The sequence below is a fragment of the Chiloscyllium punctatum genome, chromosome 40 (genome assembly GCF_047496795.1).
Source record: "Chiloscyllium punctatum isolate Juve2018m chromosome 40, sChiPun1.3, whole genome shotgun sequence".
NCBI lineage: Eukaryota > Metazoa > Chordata > Chondrichthyes > Orectolobiformes > Hemiscylliidae > Chiloscyllium > Chiloscyllium punctatum.
The window spans coordinates 59,803,352-59,822,776 of NC_092778.1; the positions used below are offsets into that span (position 1 = coordinate 59,803,352).

Sequence of the window (19,425 nt, forward strand, 5' to 3'; positions counted from 1 at the left end):
GATTTTGATTTCACATTGATCCATAGTATGATTTGAACTTAAGCCCCTGCATTGCTGAATTAACAGACTGGTAATATTGCTACCAGGCCATATGTTTTACACCACAGCATTCAGTACATCACCCACCTTGCTGAACTCTGCAGAACGACATTGTGCCTTTCCTTCCAGCTGGGTTCTGAGGTCCAGGATCTCGGCCTCCAGGAGACGCACAGCCTCCTCATAGTCCTGCTCAGCAGAGTGGGCCCCACGCTGGGCTGCCCTGCTCATGTGCAGCTTGTTCTGCAGCATCTTGTTTTCTGCAGCAGCGGCTGTGGCTTTCTGTGGGATCCGGAAGCAGAGAGTCAGGCTGGTGGGGGTCAAAGTTAAACAGGCAGCGCACCGTTTCAGGGATGGGCGGTGATGTTCACCTTTACATTCTGGACAGAGCACAGACAGGGAACCGGGCTGGCAACGTGGTGAGCCATTTGCAGTTCAATTCCCTGCACTGTTCCCAGAACCTCCCCCCCCCCCCACAGAATGAAGGCCGCCAGCATTCTCAAAGATCCATCCCACCCTGGCAATGTTTTTCTACAAGCTCTACCATCGGGTGAACACACACACCAGCCGGTTTCGAAACAGTTTCTACCCTACTGTTGTTAGAATGATGAATGGACTCTCAAACTCTTAACATTCGTCTGTATCTGTGTTTTTGTTTTTGCCGATGTTTACCTATTATTTACTATCTGTGCTACTTAACTCTGTGACCTGCCTGTATTGCTCACAAGACAAAGCTTTTCACTGTGCCTCGGTACATGTTACAATAAATTCAATTCAATTCAATTCAATTCAAATCAATTCAATGCTTAATGTTGCATTGTCCCAGCAGGAGGCCACACTGACCTGATTGATCTGTTGCAGATCCTCTTCCAGCGCTTTCTTGTCCTTTTCCATCTCTCTGATAACAGCCTGTGATTGCAAGAAAGGACTTTAAGGGTCAGAGGTCCTGAATTGTTGCTCCAGATATTGAACTATCTACTGATGGATGAATGAACAGGTTTAAGCTCCTGAGCTGTATGTAACAGAACCTGTGACACGGGGAGAAGGAGAACAGGGGTTTTCCCTGCATCCTGGTCATTGGGTCACACAGCATGGAAACAGAACCTTTGGTCCAACCTGTCCATACCCATCATTATCCCAAACTAAACAAACCCCACCTGCCTACACTTATCCCTCCAAGCATTTCTTACTTATGTATTTATCTAAATGTCTTTTAAACGTTGCAACTGTAACCATATCCACTACTTCCACTCTCTGTGTAAAAATGTTGCCCCTCAAGTCTTTTTTAAAAACTTTCTCCTTTCACCTTAAAAATATGCCCCCCCGAGTCTAGAAATACCCCCACTCTAGGGAAAATACACCTGCCCTTCAGCTTATCTATGTCCCTCATGATTTTATAAATCTTCATAAGGCCACCCCTCTACCTCGTATGGTCCAGTGAAAACTGTCCCAGCCTATCCGGCCTCCCTATGTAACTCAAGCCTTCCGTTCCCAGTCACTTGTTATCTCTCATAAAGTAGATTAAAGTGGATAATCTGGGTATTTAACTCATGGCTCTCTGGAAGATTTCGCTGTATCCAATTAGTTGATGTATTTCCCCAGAATGAGTTCAAAATCTCATCGTTGTGAAATGGTCTATTGATCATGAAAGGCAAATTCTTACATTATTTAAATTGTTTCATGGTCTCCGTTTTAAATTTTGTAATTCCAAACTTCCTGAATTAGATTTAAAATCCACCAGTAACCATGGTGGGATTTGAACGCATGTGTCATAGAATTCCTACAGTGAGGAAGCAGGCCATTTAACCCATACAGACTGTCCAAAGACCATCCCACTGAGACCCATCCTATACTGCAGGATTTTCCCATGATTAACCCACCTAGCCTGCACATCCCCTGGACAGTTTAGTTTGGCCAATCCACCTAACCTGCATATTATTCGACTGTGGGAGGAAACCAGAGCACCCGGAGGAAACCCGCAGACACAGGGAGAATGTGCAAACTCCACACAGACAGTCACCCAAGGCTGGAATCGAACCTGGGTCCCTGGTGCTATGAGGCAGCAGTGCTAACCACTGAGCCACTGAACTGCCCCAGACCATGAACCTAGGCCTCTGGATTACTAGTCCAGTGGCATTGAACAGCATGAGAGGATTGATTTTAAACCACCCTCACCCAGTAGAGACCAGCCAGACTGAGCAGTTAAAAAGGAATAAGTTAATCATCTGCTCAAATACTGACGTCACAATCTTCCTAGTGAGGCAGTGGGAGGGGGATTAAGAGTGGGTCTGCAACAGTTCATAAAGAGGAAGGACAAATACTATGATGTAAGAAGGGGGCTGCAAAGAAATTTCAATAAATGGTAATGCCACGGGAAAAGTAAAATAGCAAATAGCTATCAATGCCATGCAAACATTACAGATTATCCATCTCCATGACACTGCGATTGTAGATCCCTTTTAATACAGATTTGAATCAGACAACCACAATTGATCACAATTGTGATCAGATTATTATGCTGATTAACATTGTCTGAATCATGTAACAATAATCCCTTCTTAATATAGACTGACTGTAAGATTTTCTGAGTAATCAGTCATCGACAGCCTTCTGTGTTTATCATAAACATTATCGCCCTCTTATGAACATGAATAAGTTCATGGTATGCAGGGACACACTTTTACACACTTTTATGTACTGACGAAAATCAGTCAGTGAGATAAACGTAGCATTCAAACACAATATTAAGAGTCATAACTAATGCAAGACCTTTTACCAAACTAATCATGCTTGCTGAAGTCAAACAGTTTAACAACAGGATATTAAATATCATCATACCACATCCTCTGCAAAATAGACCTCACCTTCAATTTCTTAATCTCCTGACGTAATTCAGTTACTTCTGACTGTAGGTGGTCTATGTTCTCAGAGTCGTGGAAGGTATTGGAACTAAAGATCTAAAATTTAGAGAACAAAGGAGGAAAACTGTAAAAAAAATTGTCTTATTCCAAAGTTCAAGAATTAAGCTCTGGCCCGCCATCCCTGGTGACCGGAAGACTGTAAGAAATAAGAGTAGGCCTTTCAATAGGATCATGGCTGATCTGACATTCCTCACGTCCACTGTCCTACCCTTTCCCTGTAACCCTTGATTCCCAGACTGATCAAGACTATATCTATCTCCACCTTAAGGACTCTGCCCTCACAGCTCCCTGGGGCAAGAAGTTCCAAAAACTCATAACTCTCTGAGAGAAGAAATGCCTCCTCATCTCCCTCTTAAATTGGTGCCTGTTTTGTTCTGCAACTGTGCCCTCTGGTCTCAGACTCTCTATGAGGGGAAACATTCTCTCAGCATTTATCATGTCAAGCCCTGTATATTTTTTAATCAAATCACCTCTCATTTTTCTAAGTTTCAATGAGTAGAGTTCCAAGCTGTTTAGCCTTTGTCCCTAAGATTATCCCTCCATTCCAGGGATCATCTGAGTGAATCTTCTCTGAACTGCCTCCAATGAAACAATATCTTCAATCAAACAAAAAGGGGGAGTAAACATGCTGACAGGACTCCAAATCCGGTCTCCCCAGCACCTTGTACAGTTGCAGTAAGACGTCCCTACTCTTATAGAAATAAAGGCCCACATTCCATTACTGTTCCTGACTACCTGCTGCTTTTTGTGTTTCGTGCACAAGTGTCCCCAAGTTCCTGGTAGCTTTCTGCAGTTATGTCCCCATTTAAATTGTTCTTCTGTTCTCCCTTCCAAAATGAATCATTTCACATTTTCTCACATTATATTCTAGGTGCCAGCATTTTGCCCACTTCCTTAACCTATCAATATATCTCTGTTACTGTTTGTATCTCCTTTGCAACTTGATTTGGAGATGCCGGTGTTGGACTGGGATGTAGAAAGTTAAAAATCACACAACACCAGGTTATAGTCTAACAGGTTTAATTGGAAGCACACTAGCATTTGGACTGTAACCTGGTGTTGTGTGATTTTTACCTTTGCAACTTGGTTTTCTAGCTTTTTTTGTGTTTGGTGGGTGTTGAATTTAAACTTTCCTTGAATTAAATGATAAGATTTACAATGATACCAAAGTGCACAAGCGAGTAATAGGTGCTACCGGAGACATGAGGACAGGTGGTAACATATGGTCAAAGAGGTAGGTTTGAACCAGCATCTTTAAAGGGGAGAGAGTGGAGGTAAGGTTTTGAGAGGGATTTCCAGAGTTTGACATCTAGACTGGTGAAGGTACCTGTCTTACCGGGGATTGGAAAGCTGTTGTATCCAGAAGGTTTGCAATTTCATGAGGAGAAAACATCAGGGGGCTTTGACTGAGGCCAACATCCTCCAGCTCCTGTGGCAAGGTTATTCTCGCTGCCTGCACAAAATCTACAAAGTTCACTCAATGTTATTGCTCAGCCAAATACTTCTTTACCAACCAGCAACTCCGTCAGCAGAAGTCAAATTGCAAACTTGTCAGAAAATGCAGCTTCTTCTCTGTCCTTGTAAGTGGCTGAGACCCCCCCAAGGCCTGGACTCAGCTCCTCCCACCACAAGAGGGTTGGAGTGAGAGTTTTACTCCTCTCCCCCACTTTGATATCACCTAATTCATCTGGTTTACAGTGTAAACACATGTGTTTGTGTGCCTGGGAAAGTGTGCACGAGTGTGTGCGAGAGTATGTGCACATGTAATGCTCCCTCTATTTGTGTGTTTGTGTGTATGCGCACATGTGTGTGTTTGTGTGCACATGTGCATGTGCATGTTTGTATGTCTGTGTGTGTCTGTGTGTCAGCTTGTGCTTGTCTGTATTTGGATGTTTGTGTGTGCACATCTGTATTCGTGTGCGTGTGTAAATGCATTATGCATGCATGTCTGTGTGTGTGCTTGCATGTTTGTGTGTAGGTTTGTGTGTGTGCACACGCACATGTATCTGTATATGTGTCCGTCTGTGTGTATGCATCCATGTGTATGTCTATATGTATGTGTGTCTGTGGTATGCATCTGTGTGAATGCTTGCATGTGTGTGTTTGGGGTTGGGGTAGTGGAAGACAGCAGAATATGGGTAGCAGAGAAACAGGGAAGACGTGTTGGGTCTTGTAGTAACTTACGTGTGGTGGATAGGGGCTAGGATTTGCAGGTTTATCAGCTGGCAACAAAGTGAGGAAGAGGTCAATCATGTTTGAGAAGTAAGGGCCATTCTCCCATATTCAGCCCATTTCAGGAAGCCTAGTGACAAAAAATCAAACTGGGGCTAATCTTTACCCACTTTTAAAACATTTCTTCACAGATTACAAGCACACGTCTCCCAGCTCATCAGCCACAGTTTTTGTACGTGTTGGAGCAAAAGTGAAGGAAACACAATTACTTTAAACTATCGATTACTGCTACAGTCCTGCTCACTTTAATGGTATACGGATTAAAATCCAGTTTCTGAGCTCTCCTGATGGCATTTTCCAATCTGTAAAACTAGGAAAGGGATTACATAAATTTGGGAATTAGACAATCCAATACCCTTCAATCCTTCAATGATTTTTCACTTTTGCAAAATTAATACTGCCGTGTGATAAGATTAGAATTGAGGATATGGGACTGGAGGGAGTTATGTCACAATCATGCAATGAGTGAAACGGGTCCTATATGTGCATGGACAGGACTGATTAGCTTGTTCCCTCATCATAAAGTAAGTTTAATACTATCCCGATGCATAGTTTATTTATACAAAGGAATGCATATTTCAAAACTGTACCTATCTCATTGCAATATGACAAGGCTGTAAGGGCACAGAGCTGAAATTGGACTGGAACTAGAGGCTGTTAACATGGAGTAGGGGAGACTTGCCTCTTTCTGGGCATGATCTGGCCAAGTACATTTTAAACCATTGCATTTGCAGGTGATTTCAGCCCCTTTGAGGTGGGAAGATGGCTTTCCCTCTACCTCACTCTCCTTTCCTGCACTTTGAGATAGCAAACTACAATTGAGCAGGCCAGGAGGCAAAACTTTAATGCCGTGGAGACACAATTCTTATTATTTCTTATAATTTTTTGGGATGTGGTTGGTATTTATTGCCTCTCCTTAATTACACAGGAGAAGGAGGGAAGGATTCCCTTACCTTTGCAGCCTGTGTGGTTAAGATCAGATGCACACACAATGCTGTTAACTAGGGGAATGCTAATCAATCCATACAGATAACAGCTACAGAACCGTCTGCCTCATCCTCCCCACTGCAGTGCAAAAGTGGAGAATGCTACCAAAAACCCATTTTAATTTCAAAGTCCATCATTACCTCCAAAGGCCACAGTTCCCTGTGAGTCATTTGTGAGACTGTGCCTCAGTTTCCTCGTTCGTTCTTCTGTGACATGTAGACCGAGATACTTTAGTGCCTACCACAAAGACCAGACCACAACAGTCAAAATTACAGCAAGGGAGTAATCTTATGGATAATGTGTACTTAGCAGAACCTGAAGCAGAGCATAAACTGCATGCAATATGGTACAAGTGTACATAGAGTTTCAGCACAGATAAATCATTTAAACCAATCAGTCTATGTCATTGCTTAAGCTCCACATTATTGCTTCTGTCACCTTACTTCACCTAACCCTATCAGCGTATACTCAAATCCAGGTTGCACTTATCCTTAATGCGGTTCACCTTGCAGACTTTATGTGGTGGCAAGTTCTACATTCTAGCGACTTGCCTGTGGAAAACAAATTCCTCTGAATTATTGAATAGAATCCCTACAGTATGGAAACAGGCCATTGGGCCCAACAAGTCCACATTGACCCTCTGAAGACTAACCCACCCACAACGATTCCCCTATTTCTCTACATTTACCCCTGACTAATGTACCTAACCTACACATCCCTGAACACTCTGGAACAATTTAGCATGGCCAATTCACCTAACCTGCACATCTTTGGACTGTGGGAGGAAACCGGAGCACCCGAAGGAACATACACAGACACACGGAGAACATACAAACTCCATCCAGACAGTCACCTGAGGGTGGAATCAAACCAGGTCCCTGGGACAGTGAGGCAGCAGTGCTAACCACTGAGTCATTATTAGTTCAATGATGTATGTAAAAATAATGGGTTACAATTACTACACTTGCTTATTCAAAGCCTTGAATATTTGTTCCATTGTCTCACACATATATTTTAATACCTGTTTTTCACCACCTCTGTCTAAATACAGGTCGTTCTGCTATAATGCACGTTTCATTGACGTGAATTCGCTATAACATGAATTGGGGACACAGTTTCTATAGCGCAAAGTTTTAAAGCATGTACTGGTTATAATGCGATTCTGGCCCACTAGTTTAATGTTACTGCTATTATATGATTTTTAAAAATATAACATGGCGTTGCATGAGAATGGAACTACCGCATTATAGCGGAACTGACTGCAATCAAGAAAATGTCATGCTTTTTTCCCCTGAATCCCCGATTACAAATTTGTTTGTTCACTGTAATTTCAAACATTAAGGAGCAAGATGAAATGAAAGAGACTTGGGGAAGAAGCACTTACCAACTCGAGTTTATCCACCTTTAACCGAACATGAGGGTCCAGAGAGACTTTACGTTTGATACTGGGCACTTCTTTCTGAATGGATGGTTTGGCAGCTGTAGAAAAGGAATAGTGCATGATGGCCTGTGTCAAAGTCAATGTCTTGTGGGATGTTAAGAGTGTTAAACTCTTAAACTCTGGTGGGATTTCAGATTATTCTGGATTCTACTTAAATCTAGCTTCAAGGTCAGAAGCAATAGAGTCTTGGTGGATGCAGATACATCCAGTTCTCTCTCTCACATCAGCCTAACAAGTAGTTGATGTCCCTTAAAAAAGCACAATGCTTCCTCAAAACTGGATGAAGCACCCATACGCAATCAGAAGGTGGTTTACCTTCAGCTGTATACTTTGGACAACCTCTTGGTATACAGAATCTCGTGTTCTCAATAAACAGCTTCGCAAAAAAAATCAACAGGTAAATTCTCCAGTTTACAATACCCAGTTTGACCTGTGGTGCCAAACAATCACGTGATCTACTGATATGTTAACACGTGTGTGCAGTTCCCTATCAGGCCTGGGAATTTCAGAACATTAAAGTCCAAAGCTACAGTCGTGAGTAGAGTGGGTTCCTTCTTGATTAAATGTTTTATCGAGCTTTGTCTCTTGATTAAATTTTAAAAATATAAACTGTAAATACAAAGTTACCCAGGAGCACTTTTTTTATTGCAAAAGGTGGTGAGGGTATGGAACGAGCTGCCAGAGGAAGTGTTGGAGGCTGATACAATTAGAACATTTCAAAGGCATCTGGATGGGTATATGAATAAGAAGGGTTTAGAGGGATATGGGCCAAGTGCTGGAAAATGGGATTAGTTTAGGTTAGAATATTTGGGTCTGTTTCTGTGTTGTACATCTCTAAAACTTTATGACCCAGGTTTCTGGGGCACACTAATGTCGCCTAAGTCCAAACCATCCTTATTTGAACTCTTTTTGTGTATCCTGAAACCACTTCAATGTGAGGCCCTGAATGAAATCCTGTATCTTTTCTTTTGTCTTAAAGTTCTTACTCAGACACATATATCCAAGCACACTTTGTTGAATCATTGAAGAGTTTGGCACACAATATTTCCAACTGAATGATTTGGATATTGGAAGATAAGACCTGTTTTTATGTTGTTTGTTTGTCACAAAGTTGGGCCTGGATTCAACTTTTATTTTCCATTCAGCACCACTAATCTCTATTATACGTGTAACCCAGCCCTTTGCTATCAGGTGTGTACCTGAAACAATTGTATTATGCAATGAAGTTAAGCTAAACTCTCCACTTAATACCACATTGGGAGCTTAAGGACAGCAAAACAGCATTTCCATTGGAATATAAAGTCCATACGATTCATGTTTCTTTGAAGGTGGGCTTCAAGAGCAAAGGAAGCTATTGCAGAATCATATAACAAGGTTCTCCTGAAAGATAACCTGAATTTCACAGGGCAGTCTGCTCAGATCTGTGACAGACAGAGAACAGAGAGAGACAGGAAAACTCTACACTACACAAGAAGGTGTGTATGAGCTTGTATTTGGTTTGAAAAGACCCATTTCATGAAGAGTTAAAATGGGAGATGTGCTTAGTTTGAGTGAGGAAATATTGTCAGGTAAACTCTCACTATGATAGACAGCTCTGAGGTCAGATGTTGCCAGGTTGGGAAAGGAAAGTAACAGAAGGAAACCCCTGGGAACCAAGTGTCTTCAAGGATTGGGGAATGTTGTTGAACAAAGAGACTTTGGAGTGCAGGTTCATAGTTCCTTGAAAGTAGTCACAGATAGATAGGATAGTGAAGCAGGTGTTTGGTATGCTTTCCTTTATTGGTCAGAGCATGGAGTATTGGTGTTGGGAGGTCATGTTGTGGCTGTACAGGACATTGGTTCAGCCACTTTTGGAATATTGCATGCAATTCTGGTCTCCTTCCTATCGGAAGGATGTTGTAAAACTTGAAAGGATTCAGAAAAGATTTACAAGGATGTTGCCGGGGTTGGAGGATTTGAGCTATAGGGAGAGGTTGCATAGGCTAGGGCTGTTTTCCCTGGAGTGTCGGAGGCTGAGGAGTGATCTTATAGAGGTTTATAAAATCATGAGGGACATGGATAGGGTGAATAGACAAGGTCTTTTCCCTGGGATGGGGGAGTCCAGAACTAGAGGGCATACTTTTTGGGTAAGAGGGGAAAGATATGAAAGGGATCGAAGGGCCAACGTTTTCACACAGAGGGTGGTACGTGTATGGAATGAGCTGCCAGAGGAAGTGGTGGAGGCTGGTATAATTACAGCATTTAAAAGGCATCTGGATGGGTATATAAATAGGAAGGGTTTGGAGGGATATGGGTCGGGTGCTGGCAAATGGGACTAGATTAGGTTGGGATATCTGGTTGGCAAGGACAAGTTGGACCAAAGGGTCTGTTTCCGTGCTGTACATCTCTACGACTCTATGACTGAACCCAGAAGAACTGAATTGAGAGTGTGGCACTGGAAAAACACAGCAGGTCAGGCAGCATCCGAGGAGCAGGAGAGTCGACGTTTCGGGCAAGAGCCCTTCATCAAGTGCCCTTACCTGATGAAGGGCATATGCCCGAAACATCAATTTTCCTGCTCCTCGTATGCTGCCTGACCTGCTGTGCTTTTCCAGCACCACACTCTTGACTCTGACTCTCCAGCATCTGCAGTCCTCACTTTCTCTCAGAAGAACTGAATGTCTATCAGAGGGATAATGTAAAGTCTAACTGTGGAGCAGAAGGTTAGTGCTGGTTTTAAATGCTAAACAGGGAACGGTTTGTTCTGTAATTTACAAATATAAGCTGCTTACAAACATATCACTGAGAAATGTTGCCCTTTGTTTGTTGCAGTGTAAATTGTAAAATTGAAATCTTGGAAAGTAATCTTTTACGTCGGTCACAGGGAACTCAAATTTCTTTTTAAATTGGTTGGTCTCTAATAACGGTTGTGTTTTGGGCAAATGACTAACTTACTGCTCTTTAATGACCTTATCCAGCTGTTTTCTGTTGGTGGGTTCTGTTAACATTGATCCTTTGCTGTGTGGCCATAGATACAAAGATAGGTAAAGGGACAGATAGTATTGAAGAGGTGGGGAGGCTGCAGAAGGATTCCAACAGCTTAGAAAAGGAATGGTAGATGCAGTACAACATGGGAAAGAATAGAAGCATGGGCTATTTTCTAAACAGGGAGAAAATTCAGAAGTCTGAAGTGCAAAAAGACTTGGGAGTTCTAGTCCAGGATTCTCTCAAGGTAAACTTGCAAGTTGAATCAGGCAGTAACTAAAGTAATTTAACCACATGTTGGGTGTGGGCATGTGAGGAAGGGCTTGAGGAGGAGATATTCTTTGATATATGACTGTATTTATATCATTATTTGATTCCAAAACTATGCAAGTTACAACATCTCAGTAGGTGGAAAACTTTGTCTGTCACCCCACTGAGATTAGATACCTGAGGCAGCTAGTTGTAGTGGGCAAAGGTCAGGTGACTGGAAAGGCACTGGACAGTGGTCTTCAAGTTGGGGCTGTTGAGAAAAAGATAAGGTGCATCATTAGCAGAGACGTTTTATAATACATTGTACAGGTAATTAATGCTGTTGGATTAGGGTACATCGCTGGTAAGTCAGCAATGTAACAGATTTATATGTCCCAGAACTAGCTAGTCATATCGATCCAGATAATATATCTATCTTCCTCAAATTTTCACCCTCTTTTCCTCAAAAGCCATTCGTTTTGGTTGAAAGGTAGAAAGACTACCCTTGTGCACAGGGAATTCATGCACAGCAAGTTCCCACAATATAATGATATCACAGTAAATCTGCATTTAAGTCTTTGTTGAGGGATAACTATTGAGCAGGGATCTGGAGACAGCACAGTGTGCTCCCCTCTCTCCTGCCAATCTTCTTTGAAATAGTAGAGGTGCCCTTTAACATCCACTCAACGCAAGGGCTAACCGTTGGTTTAACGTCACATCTGAAAGGCAGCGCCTATGACAATGTAGCACTCCATGGATCGTGGGTCCAAGTGTCCGGAATGAACACCCTCCCCCCAGCCTCCTGGCACAGGAGTGAGAACAGTGACAGTGAGACTAGACGGTAGTTGAAGGAACGGTAAACTATTGAGGAGAGGAATGAGGAGAGAGACATTAAGATGAGTATTCATGTGGATGTTGAAAATGTGTTGCTGGAAAAGCGCAGCAGGTCAGGCAGCATCCAAGGAGCAGGAGAATCGACGTTTCGGGCATCAGCCCTTCTTCAGGAATGAGGAAAGTGTGTCCAGCAGGCTAAGATAAAAGGTAGGGAGGAGGGACTTGGGGGAGGGGGGTTGGGAATGCGATAGGTGGAGGGAGGTCAAGGTGAGGGTGATAGGCCGGAGTGGGGTGGGGGCGGAGAGGTCAGGAAGAAGATTGCAGGTTAGGAAGGCGGTGCTGAGTTCGAGGGATTTGACTGGGACAAGGTGGGGGGAGGGGAAATGAGGAAACTGGAGAAATCTGAGTTCATCCCTTGTGGTTGGAGGGTTCCCAGGCGGAAGATGAGGCGCTCTTCCTCCAACCGTCGTGTTGCCATGGTCTGGCGATGGAGGAGTCCAAGGAGCTGCATGTCCTTGGTGGAGTGGGAGGGGGAGTTGAAGTGTTGGGCTACGGGGTGGTTGGGTTGGTTGGTCCGGGTGTCCCAGAGGTGTTCTCTGAAACGTTCCGCAAGTAGGCGGCCTGTCTCCCCATGTGGATGATATACATCCAGTGTAATTGTTTGATCATTGCTGGGTAATTCAATATAAAAGAATACATTTATACTGACCTTCGGTGTTCTCACATGAACCTTCATCCTACAAGAACTATAGCCATTTCCAGTGCTTTTCTGCATTGAGTTATCCCCATCGTGTAATGAGGCAGCAGAATGTGAAGACCCTTTGCCTGGTAAAAAGGCAATTGTTATGGTTCCTTCATTCCTTTAAATAAATTATAAAAATTGTAAAAACTTAAGCTCATTCAATGCTCTCCTACCTGTGTCCTAACTTGCACCAAGTCACATTCACTTACATACAAAATGGAAGGCCATTCTGCCCCTCAAACTAGCTCTGTCATTCATGGCTGATCCATTTGAGTTTCAAATTCCATTATTCCCATCTAATCCCTAAAATCTTTGATTCCATTGTGATCATGCTGTTCCTTTAACAAGGTTATGTTGTCCTTGGATTTTGTTCAGGAGGTTATAAAGACACAGGTTCTGAAAAGTCTAGGTTTACATAGAACATAGAACATTACAGCGCAGTATAGGCCCTTCGGCCCTCAATGTTGCGCTGCCCTGTCATACCAATCTGAAGCCCATCCCACCTACACTATTCCATGTATGTCCATATGCCTGTCCAATGACGACTTAATCTTGGCGAATCTACTACCATTGCAGGCAAAGCATTCCATACCCTTACTACTCTCTGAGTAAAAAAACTACCTCTGACATCTGTCTTATACCTATCTCCCCTCACTTTAGAGTTGTGTCCCCTCGTGTTTGCTGTCCCCCTGGATTTTAGTGCCAATTTGATCATAGCTAACAGATACTACTTCAGGCAGAAGACTTTCAGTTTAAAAAAAATTGTACAATGAAAGGGGTGCAGCCAATTCTCCCTCAGCTTTACTCTGGTCTGATTTGGTTTGGTTTTTTTAGCAGTCTGACTGTTCACTGTTCAAGCTGTGAATCTGCTAGACCCAAAGAAGCAGGTCCATGCTGATCCTCCCTCTCTCTGATATCTCTCCCGTAAGACCCTGTGTTTAATTTTACCTTTGGTGCCATGGGGTGTTTATGGGGATTGTCGCGGGAATTTGGAACAGCATCATTAAGTTGGGATAATCTGTTGGGTTTTTGGATAGATTGATTTATTCTGTATTCTGTTCTCTTTTGTTTGTGTTTCATTTGGTAATCTTGAAAATAAATTCTGTTTTGTTTAAAACTAAGTGATTGGGCCAGCTGCATCCCTCCTGGAATATCCACTGTACACCTGCTTAAAACAACCAGCAAAGTTACCTCCTTCTTGTAATGTTTCGAGGGAGTCTGGCCTGGTCCATAACACTCTTGCCTAACAAGAAATACCTATGTCTGCCCTAAAAATATTCAAGATGTGGAGGTGCCGGTGTTGGATCGGGGTGGACAAGGTCAGAAGTCACATGACAGCAGGTTATAGTCCGACAGGTTTATTTGAAATCACAAGCTTTCAGAGCATTGCTCCTTCATTAGATGAAGCCTTCACCTGATGAAGGAGCCGCGCTCCAAAACTTGTGATTTCAAATAAACTTATTGGACTATAACCTGCTGTCATGTGACTGCTGTGTTTAAAAATATTCAATGGCAGGTGCTTGCTGACCTGGTTAGGTGCCGCTGTAAGAAGATTTCAATTGATAGAACTTCCTCCTCGTTTTCAATTCCCTCTATGGGTTCAGACTCCGCAGCTCCAACCTCCTACACTTTCCGGGATCTCAGGCCTCCTCCAATTCTGGTATCTTCTGCATCCCTGATTTCAATTGCTCTGCAGTTATTGGCTATGCCCATGTGCTAAGCTCTGTAATTCCCTCCCTAAACCTCTCCACTTGAATAATTGAATTGAATTTATTGTCACGTGTACCGAGGTACAGTGAAAAACTTTGAAGGTTAGATTAGATTAGATTTAGATATACTACAGAAAATCTGAAACAAGCACAGGGAGTGATGGAGAAACTCGGCAGGTTTGGCAGCATCCGTGGAGAGAGAGCACAAAGGGAAGGTCTTCAGTCCGGTATGACTCTCCTCCCTTCATGACTCATCACATTGACTCTGTTTCTCTCTCCACAGATGCTGCCAGACCTGCTGAGTTTCTCCAGTGTGCTTGTTTTGAACAAATGAGTACATCATTTTCAGAGTTTCCTGGCTGATAAACGTCAGTCAGGATATTGGGAAACCTCATCCAGACCTCTCCAAAATGATTTTTTGAACATCCACCCAAGAGTGGGGCGGTACGGTGGCTCAGTGGTCACACTGCTGCCTCACAGCGCCAGGGACCCAGGTTCAATTCCAGCCTTGGACGACTGTCTGTGTGGAGTTTGCACATTTTCCTCATGTCTGCGTGGGTTTGCTCCCACAATCCAAAGATGTGCAGGTTAGGTGAATTGGCCAGGGCAAATTGTCCATAGTGTTCAGGGATGTGTAGGTTAGGTACATTAGTTAGGGATAAATGTAGGGTAATACAGTTTTATTGCTACCTTTGCTTCTGGAGCCATGACTCACCTTCTCTCAGCCTAGTATAAATACCTCCCTATTTCTCCCCTTTTTTTAGCTTTGACAAAGGGTCAGTTAGACTCAAAACGTCAGCTCTTTTCTCTCCTTACAGATGCTGCCAGACCTGCTGAGATTTTCCAGCATTTTCTCTTTTGGTTAGAGTAATAGGGAAATGGGTCTGGGTGGGTTACGCTTCAGAGAGTTGGTGTAGACTTGCTGGACCAAAGGGCCTATTTCCAAACTGGGGATTCTAATTCTAATTCTGTAGTGTAGAGCTGACAACTGCTCTAGGAGACCGTCTGCTCTGAGAGATTACACCCCTGACAGCATGAGGCTGGCACTGAGCTGGTAAACTGTGTGTTCAAGCTTAGAACTAGGAGGACCCACCAACATCTGACTCAGGGGCGACAGTGATATCCCTGAGGCACAGAGCTCACACACAGTGTGTGAAATAATTACTTACGCGATCGCCATTTTATTGAGGATGCTCCTAGCTTCCTCATACGTCACTCCAATCAGAGACTTCTTGTTAATAGCGACCAACTGGTCACCTGGACGGAGTCGACCATCCTTCAAACAATTGCAAGAAAATTCATTGAGAGATGGAGCAGGCAGTGGTCATTCATTACTTAGACAAGAATATACAGCATTTCAACAATAGGAGGTGATGGCCTTGTGGTATTATCAACTGGGCTGTTTATCCAGAGATCCAGGTAGTGTTCAGGGTTTGATTCCTACCATGGTAGATGGTGGAATGTGAATCCAATGAAAATCTGGAATTAAGAGTCTAATGATGATCGTGAATCAACTGTCAGGAAAAGCCCACTTGCTTCACTTATGTCCTCAGGGAAGGAAACTGCCATCCTTTTCTGGTCATGTGACTCCAGAACCACAGCAGTGTGGTTGACTCTTACCTGCCCTCTGGGCAATTCGGGATGGGCAATAAATGCTGGCCCAGCCAGCGACACCCTCATCCCATGAATGAACAATAAACAAGGTTAACCCGATGTTTCTGCAGGAACTCCACAGCTTTCCAATGTAATGTATGACTTTTAAAATGTACATTTGTGGAGATCTTAGTTTGTGCTTATCAAGGTAGGAAAAGCCACTGCTGTGGAATGATCCAAATATCTACTTTTGGAGAAACAGACATGAGCCATGCTCAATGCAACTGTCTGTGTGGAGTTTGCACATTCTCCCTCTGTCTGCGTGGGTTTCTTCCCACACTCTAAAGATGTGCAGGTTAGGTAAATTGGCTATGCTCAATTGCCCATAGTGCTAGGTGCATTAGTCAGGGGTAAATGTTGGGGAATGAGTCTGGGTGGGTTGCTCTTCAGAGGGTCAGTGTGGACTTGTTGGGCCGAAGGGCCTGTTTCCACACTCTAGAAAATCTAAACAAAATCTAAAAAAAATCAACAGATACTCATGGTGAGGCGGCAAAAGGCACCAATACCCTTCACCAAATATGTGTCTCCTCCCAAACTCAGCAGATCCACCTCCACCCTGACTGGGAGGGTTATTTTCACCTTCACACCCTGTTTCTTATGGATGAGTGGACATCACCACTGACAGCTAGATGGGTTCTGTACCCAGTTCCCCGGGGCAGTGAGGGGAAAATCTGTCTAGAAGTCAGGTAGTCAATTTAATGCCAAAATCCTCCTCATCAAGGCCCGAAGCTCATGTGGATCCCCGTCTGGCTTCCCCAACTTTGGGAGGCATCACCGAATGATTTTCAGCCTCTCGATTTGACATGACATGAACCCTCATCTCCAGTGATGAAACAGCATTGCACCATCCTAGATCATCAATCTGTGTTTCACATTGATTCACCAGAATTGGATACTGTGCATACATTAGAGTCATAGAGTCCTACACCTCAGAGACAGGCCCTTTAACCCAAACTGGGCCTTACTGACCAAAATGTCCATCCACACTAACCCCATTTCCCTGCACTTGGCCCATATCCTTCTAATCCTTTCCTATCCATGTATTTGTCCAATTGCCTTTTAAATGTTGTTAATGTACCTGCCTCAGCCACTGCCACTGGCAGCTCATTCCATATGTGTCCCACCCTCTGTTTAAAAAGAATGCCTCTCAGATTCCTTTTTATTCTTTCCCCTCTCACCTTAAACTTTTGCCCTCTAGTCCTCGATTCCCCAACCCTGGGAAAAAGACTGAGTGCATTCACCCTATCCATGCCTCTCATGATCTTACACACTTCTATAAGGTCCCCCCTCAATCTCCTACGCTCTAAAGAAAAAAGTCCTAGCTTTTCCAACTTCTCCCTATAACTCAGACCGTTGTTGTCACCTTTCTTAAGTTCTGATTATTTCCACCACTAACGACCTTGGCATGAGTTTTGTTAAGTTGATATCTAACTTAAGTTGGGATGAAGCCTTTCCACAGCACTTGAAGGCAAGGAGCAACGAAGTGTATGAAAGGCAGATGAATCACTTTACTGAATACTGCTTCCCACACTATTTTGGGTTTATGATTATACGAGGCAGTAAGGGTTATTTCACTAATAGGTTACAATGGGTGACACAAGATCAGCTATTGCTCATACATCTTTTCTGGTTGCTCTGTTCTGTCGTGCAGAACTAAAACTGGCGCAATTTCGATCAGGCATTGGCTAACGATGCTGGAGAAGTTTCTCTCTTGAGCTATTCAGAGTCTTGTTATGGACTGTGACCTGTTCAATCAGGAACAGTAGAAGGTAAGCTCCAGATGGCCGCGTTGCAGGAAGACCACTCTTTGGTTATTTGAGGAAGTGGTGGAGGCTAGTACAATTGCAACATTTAAAAGGCATCTGGATGGGTATATGAATAGGAAGGGTTTGGAGGGATATGGGCCGGGCACTGGCAGGTGGGACTAGATTGGGTTGGGATATCTGGTCAGCATGGACGGGTTGGACCGAAGGGTTTGTTTCCGTGCTCTACATCCCTACGACTCTATGACAGTCTGACACATCAAATCCCACAGACCAGCACAAAGCCACAGCTGAGAGTAGAGAAGGGGAACTCATCCATCTGAGTTGGCGAGATGCTGTCACCTCATATTGGTCAGGGCATGGTTGTTAGTAATGGGAAAGGTCTCTACGAGTGGATTAAGGGCTAACCAGACACAGAGTAAAGATGTTGGCGTATATTCTCCATCACAAACACTGCGTACTTTACTATTTCAGTTACAAATGGAGACATTAGGGAAATCATTAAAATTCATCATTAACAGCTTGGTTTTATCTCAAAGAACTAGACGGCATAGGCTAAAGGTGAGTGGGGAAAACTTTAAAAGGGACCTAAGGGGCAACTTTTTCATGCAGAGGATGGTACGTGGATGGAATTAGGTGCCAGAAGAAGTGGTGGAGGCTGGTACAATTACATCATTTAAAAGGCATCTGGATGGGTATATGAATAGGAAGGGTTTAGAGGGATATGGGCCAAGTGCTGGCAAATTGGACTAGATTGGGTTGGGATGTTTGGTTGGCATGGATGAGTTGGACCGAAGGGTCTGTTTCCATGCAGTACATCTCTATGACTCTATGTAGTCTGACAAATAAACCAGTTCTCAATTATGTTTTTTCCATTGGCTTCACTTCATCAAACCATTAACTAGTTCATCCTTCAGAAGCCTAAAAAATACGCACACATGACCAAAGTATTCACTTGGTTTTAACACAGAGATTCATAGTCAAGGCTCCTGGTTAGGCTGACAAGCTGAATTGCTGACCATGAAAGATGTGCTCTGTATAGAGGGGACAGTGGATCTGAGAGGGGGTGAAAAGTCTGCAACAATTGCCAAATAAAGTGTCACAGTCTAATGTTCGATTTGAACTCTAGGTGAAGGGTATAGTCAGGACGGAACCAAGTCATTGCGAGGCCTGGAATGAGTGCTCAAACTTCAAGTTAGAAAACGTGAAAAATGGGAAATTGAATCTTATTTTTTTCCTGTGAGCTCAGTTTTTTCAACTCACTGGTTCGACACTGTCACAATTATTTCATCTTTACCTTCTGACAATCTCCTCCCAAGATGATATCCTCCACATAGACTTTGGGTCCATCCGGCCTGTTGGATCCCCCTGTCACAGTCAGCCCAAGGCCTGCTGATTTGGTGATGGTAACGAGCTGTATTCCCTCGTTGCTGTAGCAACCAAGAGATAAAAAAGCACAATCTTAGAGAACAAACTGTGACGTGCATTAAAATATTAAGGCTCCTCGGTGGCAGGAGAGAAAACAAAACTTGGTGGTTCATCAAAGTGGTTTTGACACTCCTACAGTGAAACCATGAGGCAAATTCTGAGGCCCACTGTCAGGGGATTTGACACGGGCACACATTCATGTTTCATCATGGTCGGGCTGGTTTCACATCTTTCCCATTTCCACTCCCTGACAGTCTCGAAAATGTTTGTTTGATTAGGAATATTGAGTTCCCTTCACCCTCCACAGTCAAAGCAGCAACCTGCACATGTGGCCAGGCATACTTCAGATGATGTAAATCCAACAACCTTCCAGAACAAAGGATGATATCTCACTCACTCCCTCTCTCTGGCACTACTTAGACTCAGCTGAGGTCAGTGCCAAGCAATGCCATCAAATTGGGAAAAT

At 43.5% G+C, this 19,425-nt stretch overlaps 1 protein-coding gene across 1 annotated transcript in view; it reads right to left on the bottom strand.

Moving 5' to 3' along the window:
* The window catches only part of LOC140464659 (syntaxin-binding protein 4), a 115,768-nt gene that overhangs the window by 32,581 nt on the left and 63,762 nt on the right, over window positions 1-19,425 (bottom strand). The window contains exons 8-17 of the mRNA XM_072560021.1: window positions 18,829-18,961; window positions 15,285-15,391; window positions 12,374-12,524; window positions 11,029-11,101; window positions 7,561-7,655; window positions 6,317-6,413; window positions 4,294-4,421; window positions 2,901-2,993; window positions 880-945; window positions 127-318 (exon numbers count right to left, since the gene is read on the bottom strand). Of these exons, the coding sequence (XP_072416122.1) occupies window positions 127-318; window positions 880-945; window positions 2,901-2,993; window positions 4,294-4,421; window positions 6,317-6,413; window positions 7,561-7,655; window positions 11,029-11,101; window positions 12,374-12,524; window positions 15,285-15,391; window positions 18,829-18,961 (1,135 nt within the window). The remainder of the gene's footprint in view (window positions 1-126; window positions 319-879; window positions 946-2,900; window positions 2,994-4,293; window positions 4,422-6,316; window positions 6,414-7,560; window positions 7,656-11,028; window positions 11,102-12,373; window positions 12,525-15,284; window positions 15,392-18,828; window positions 18,962-19,425) is intronic.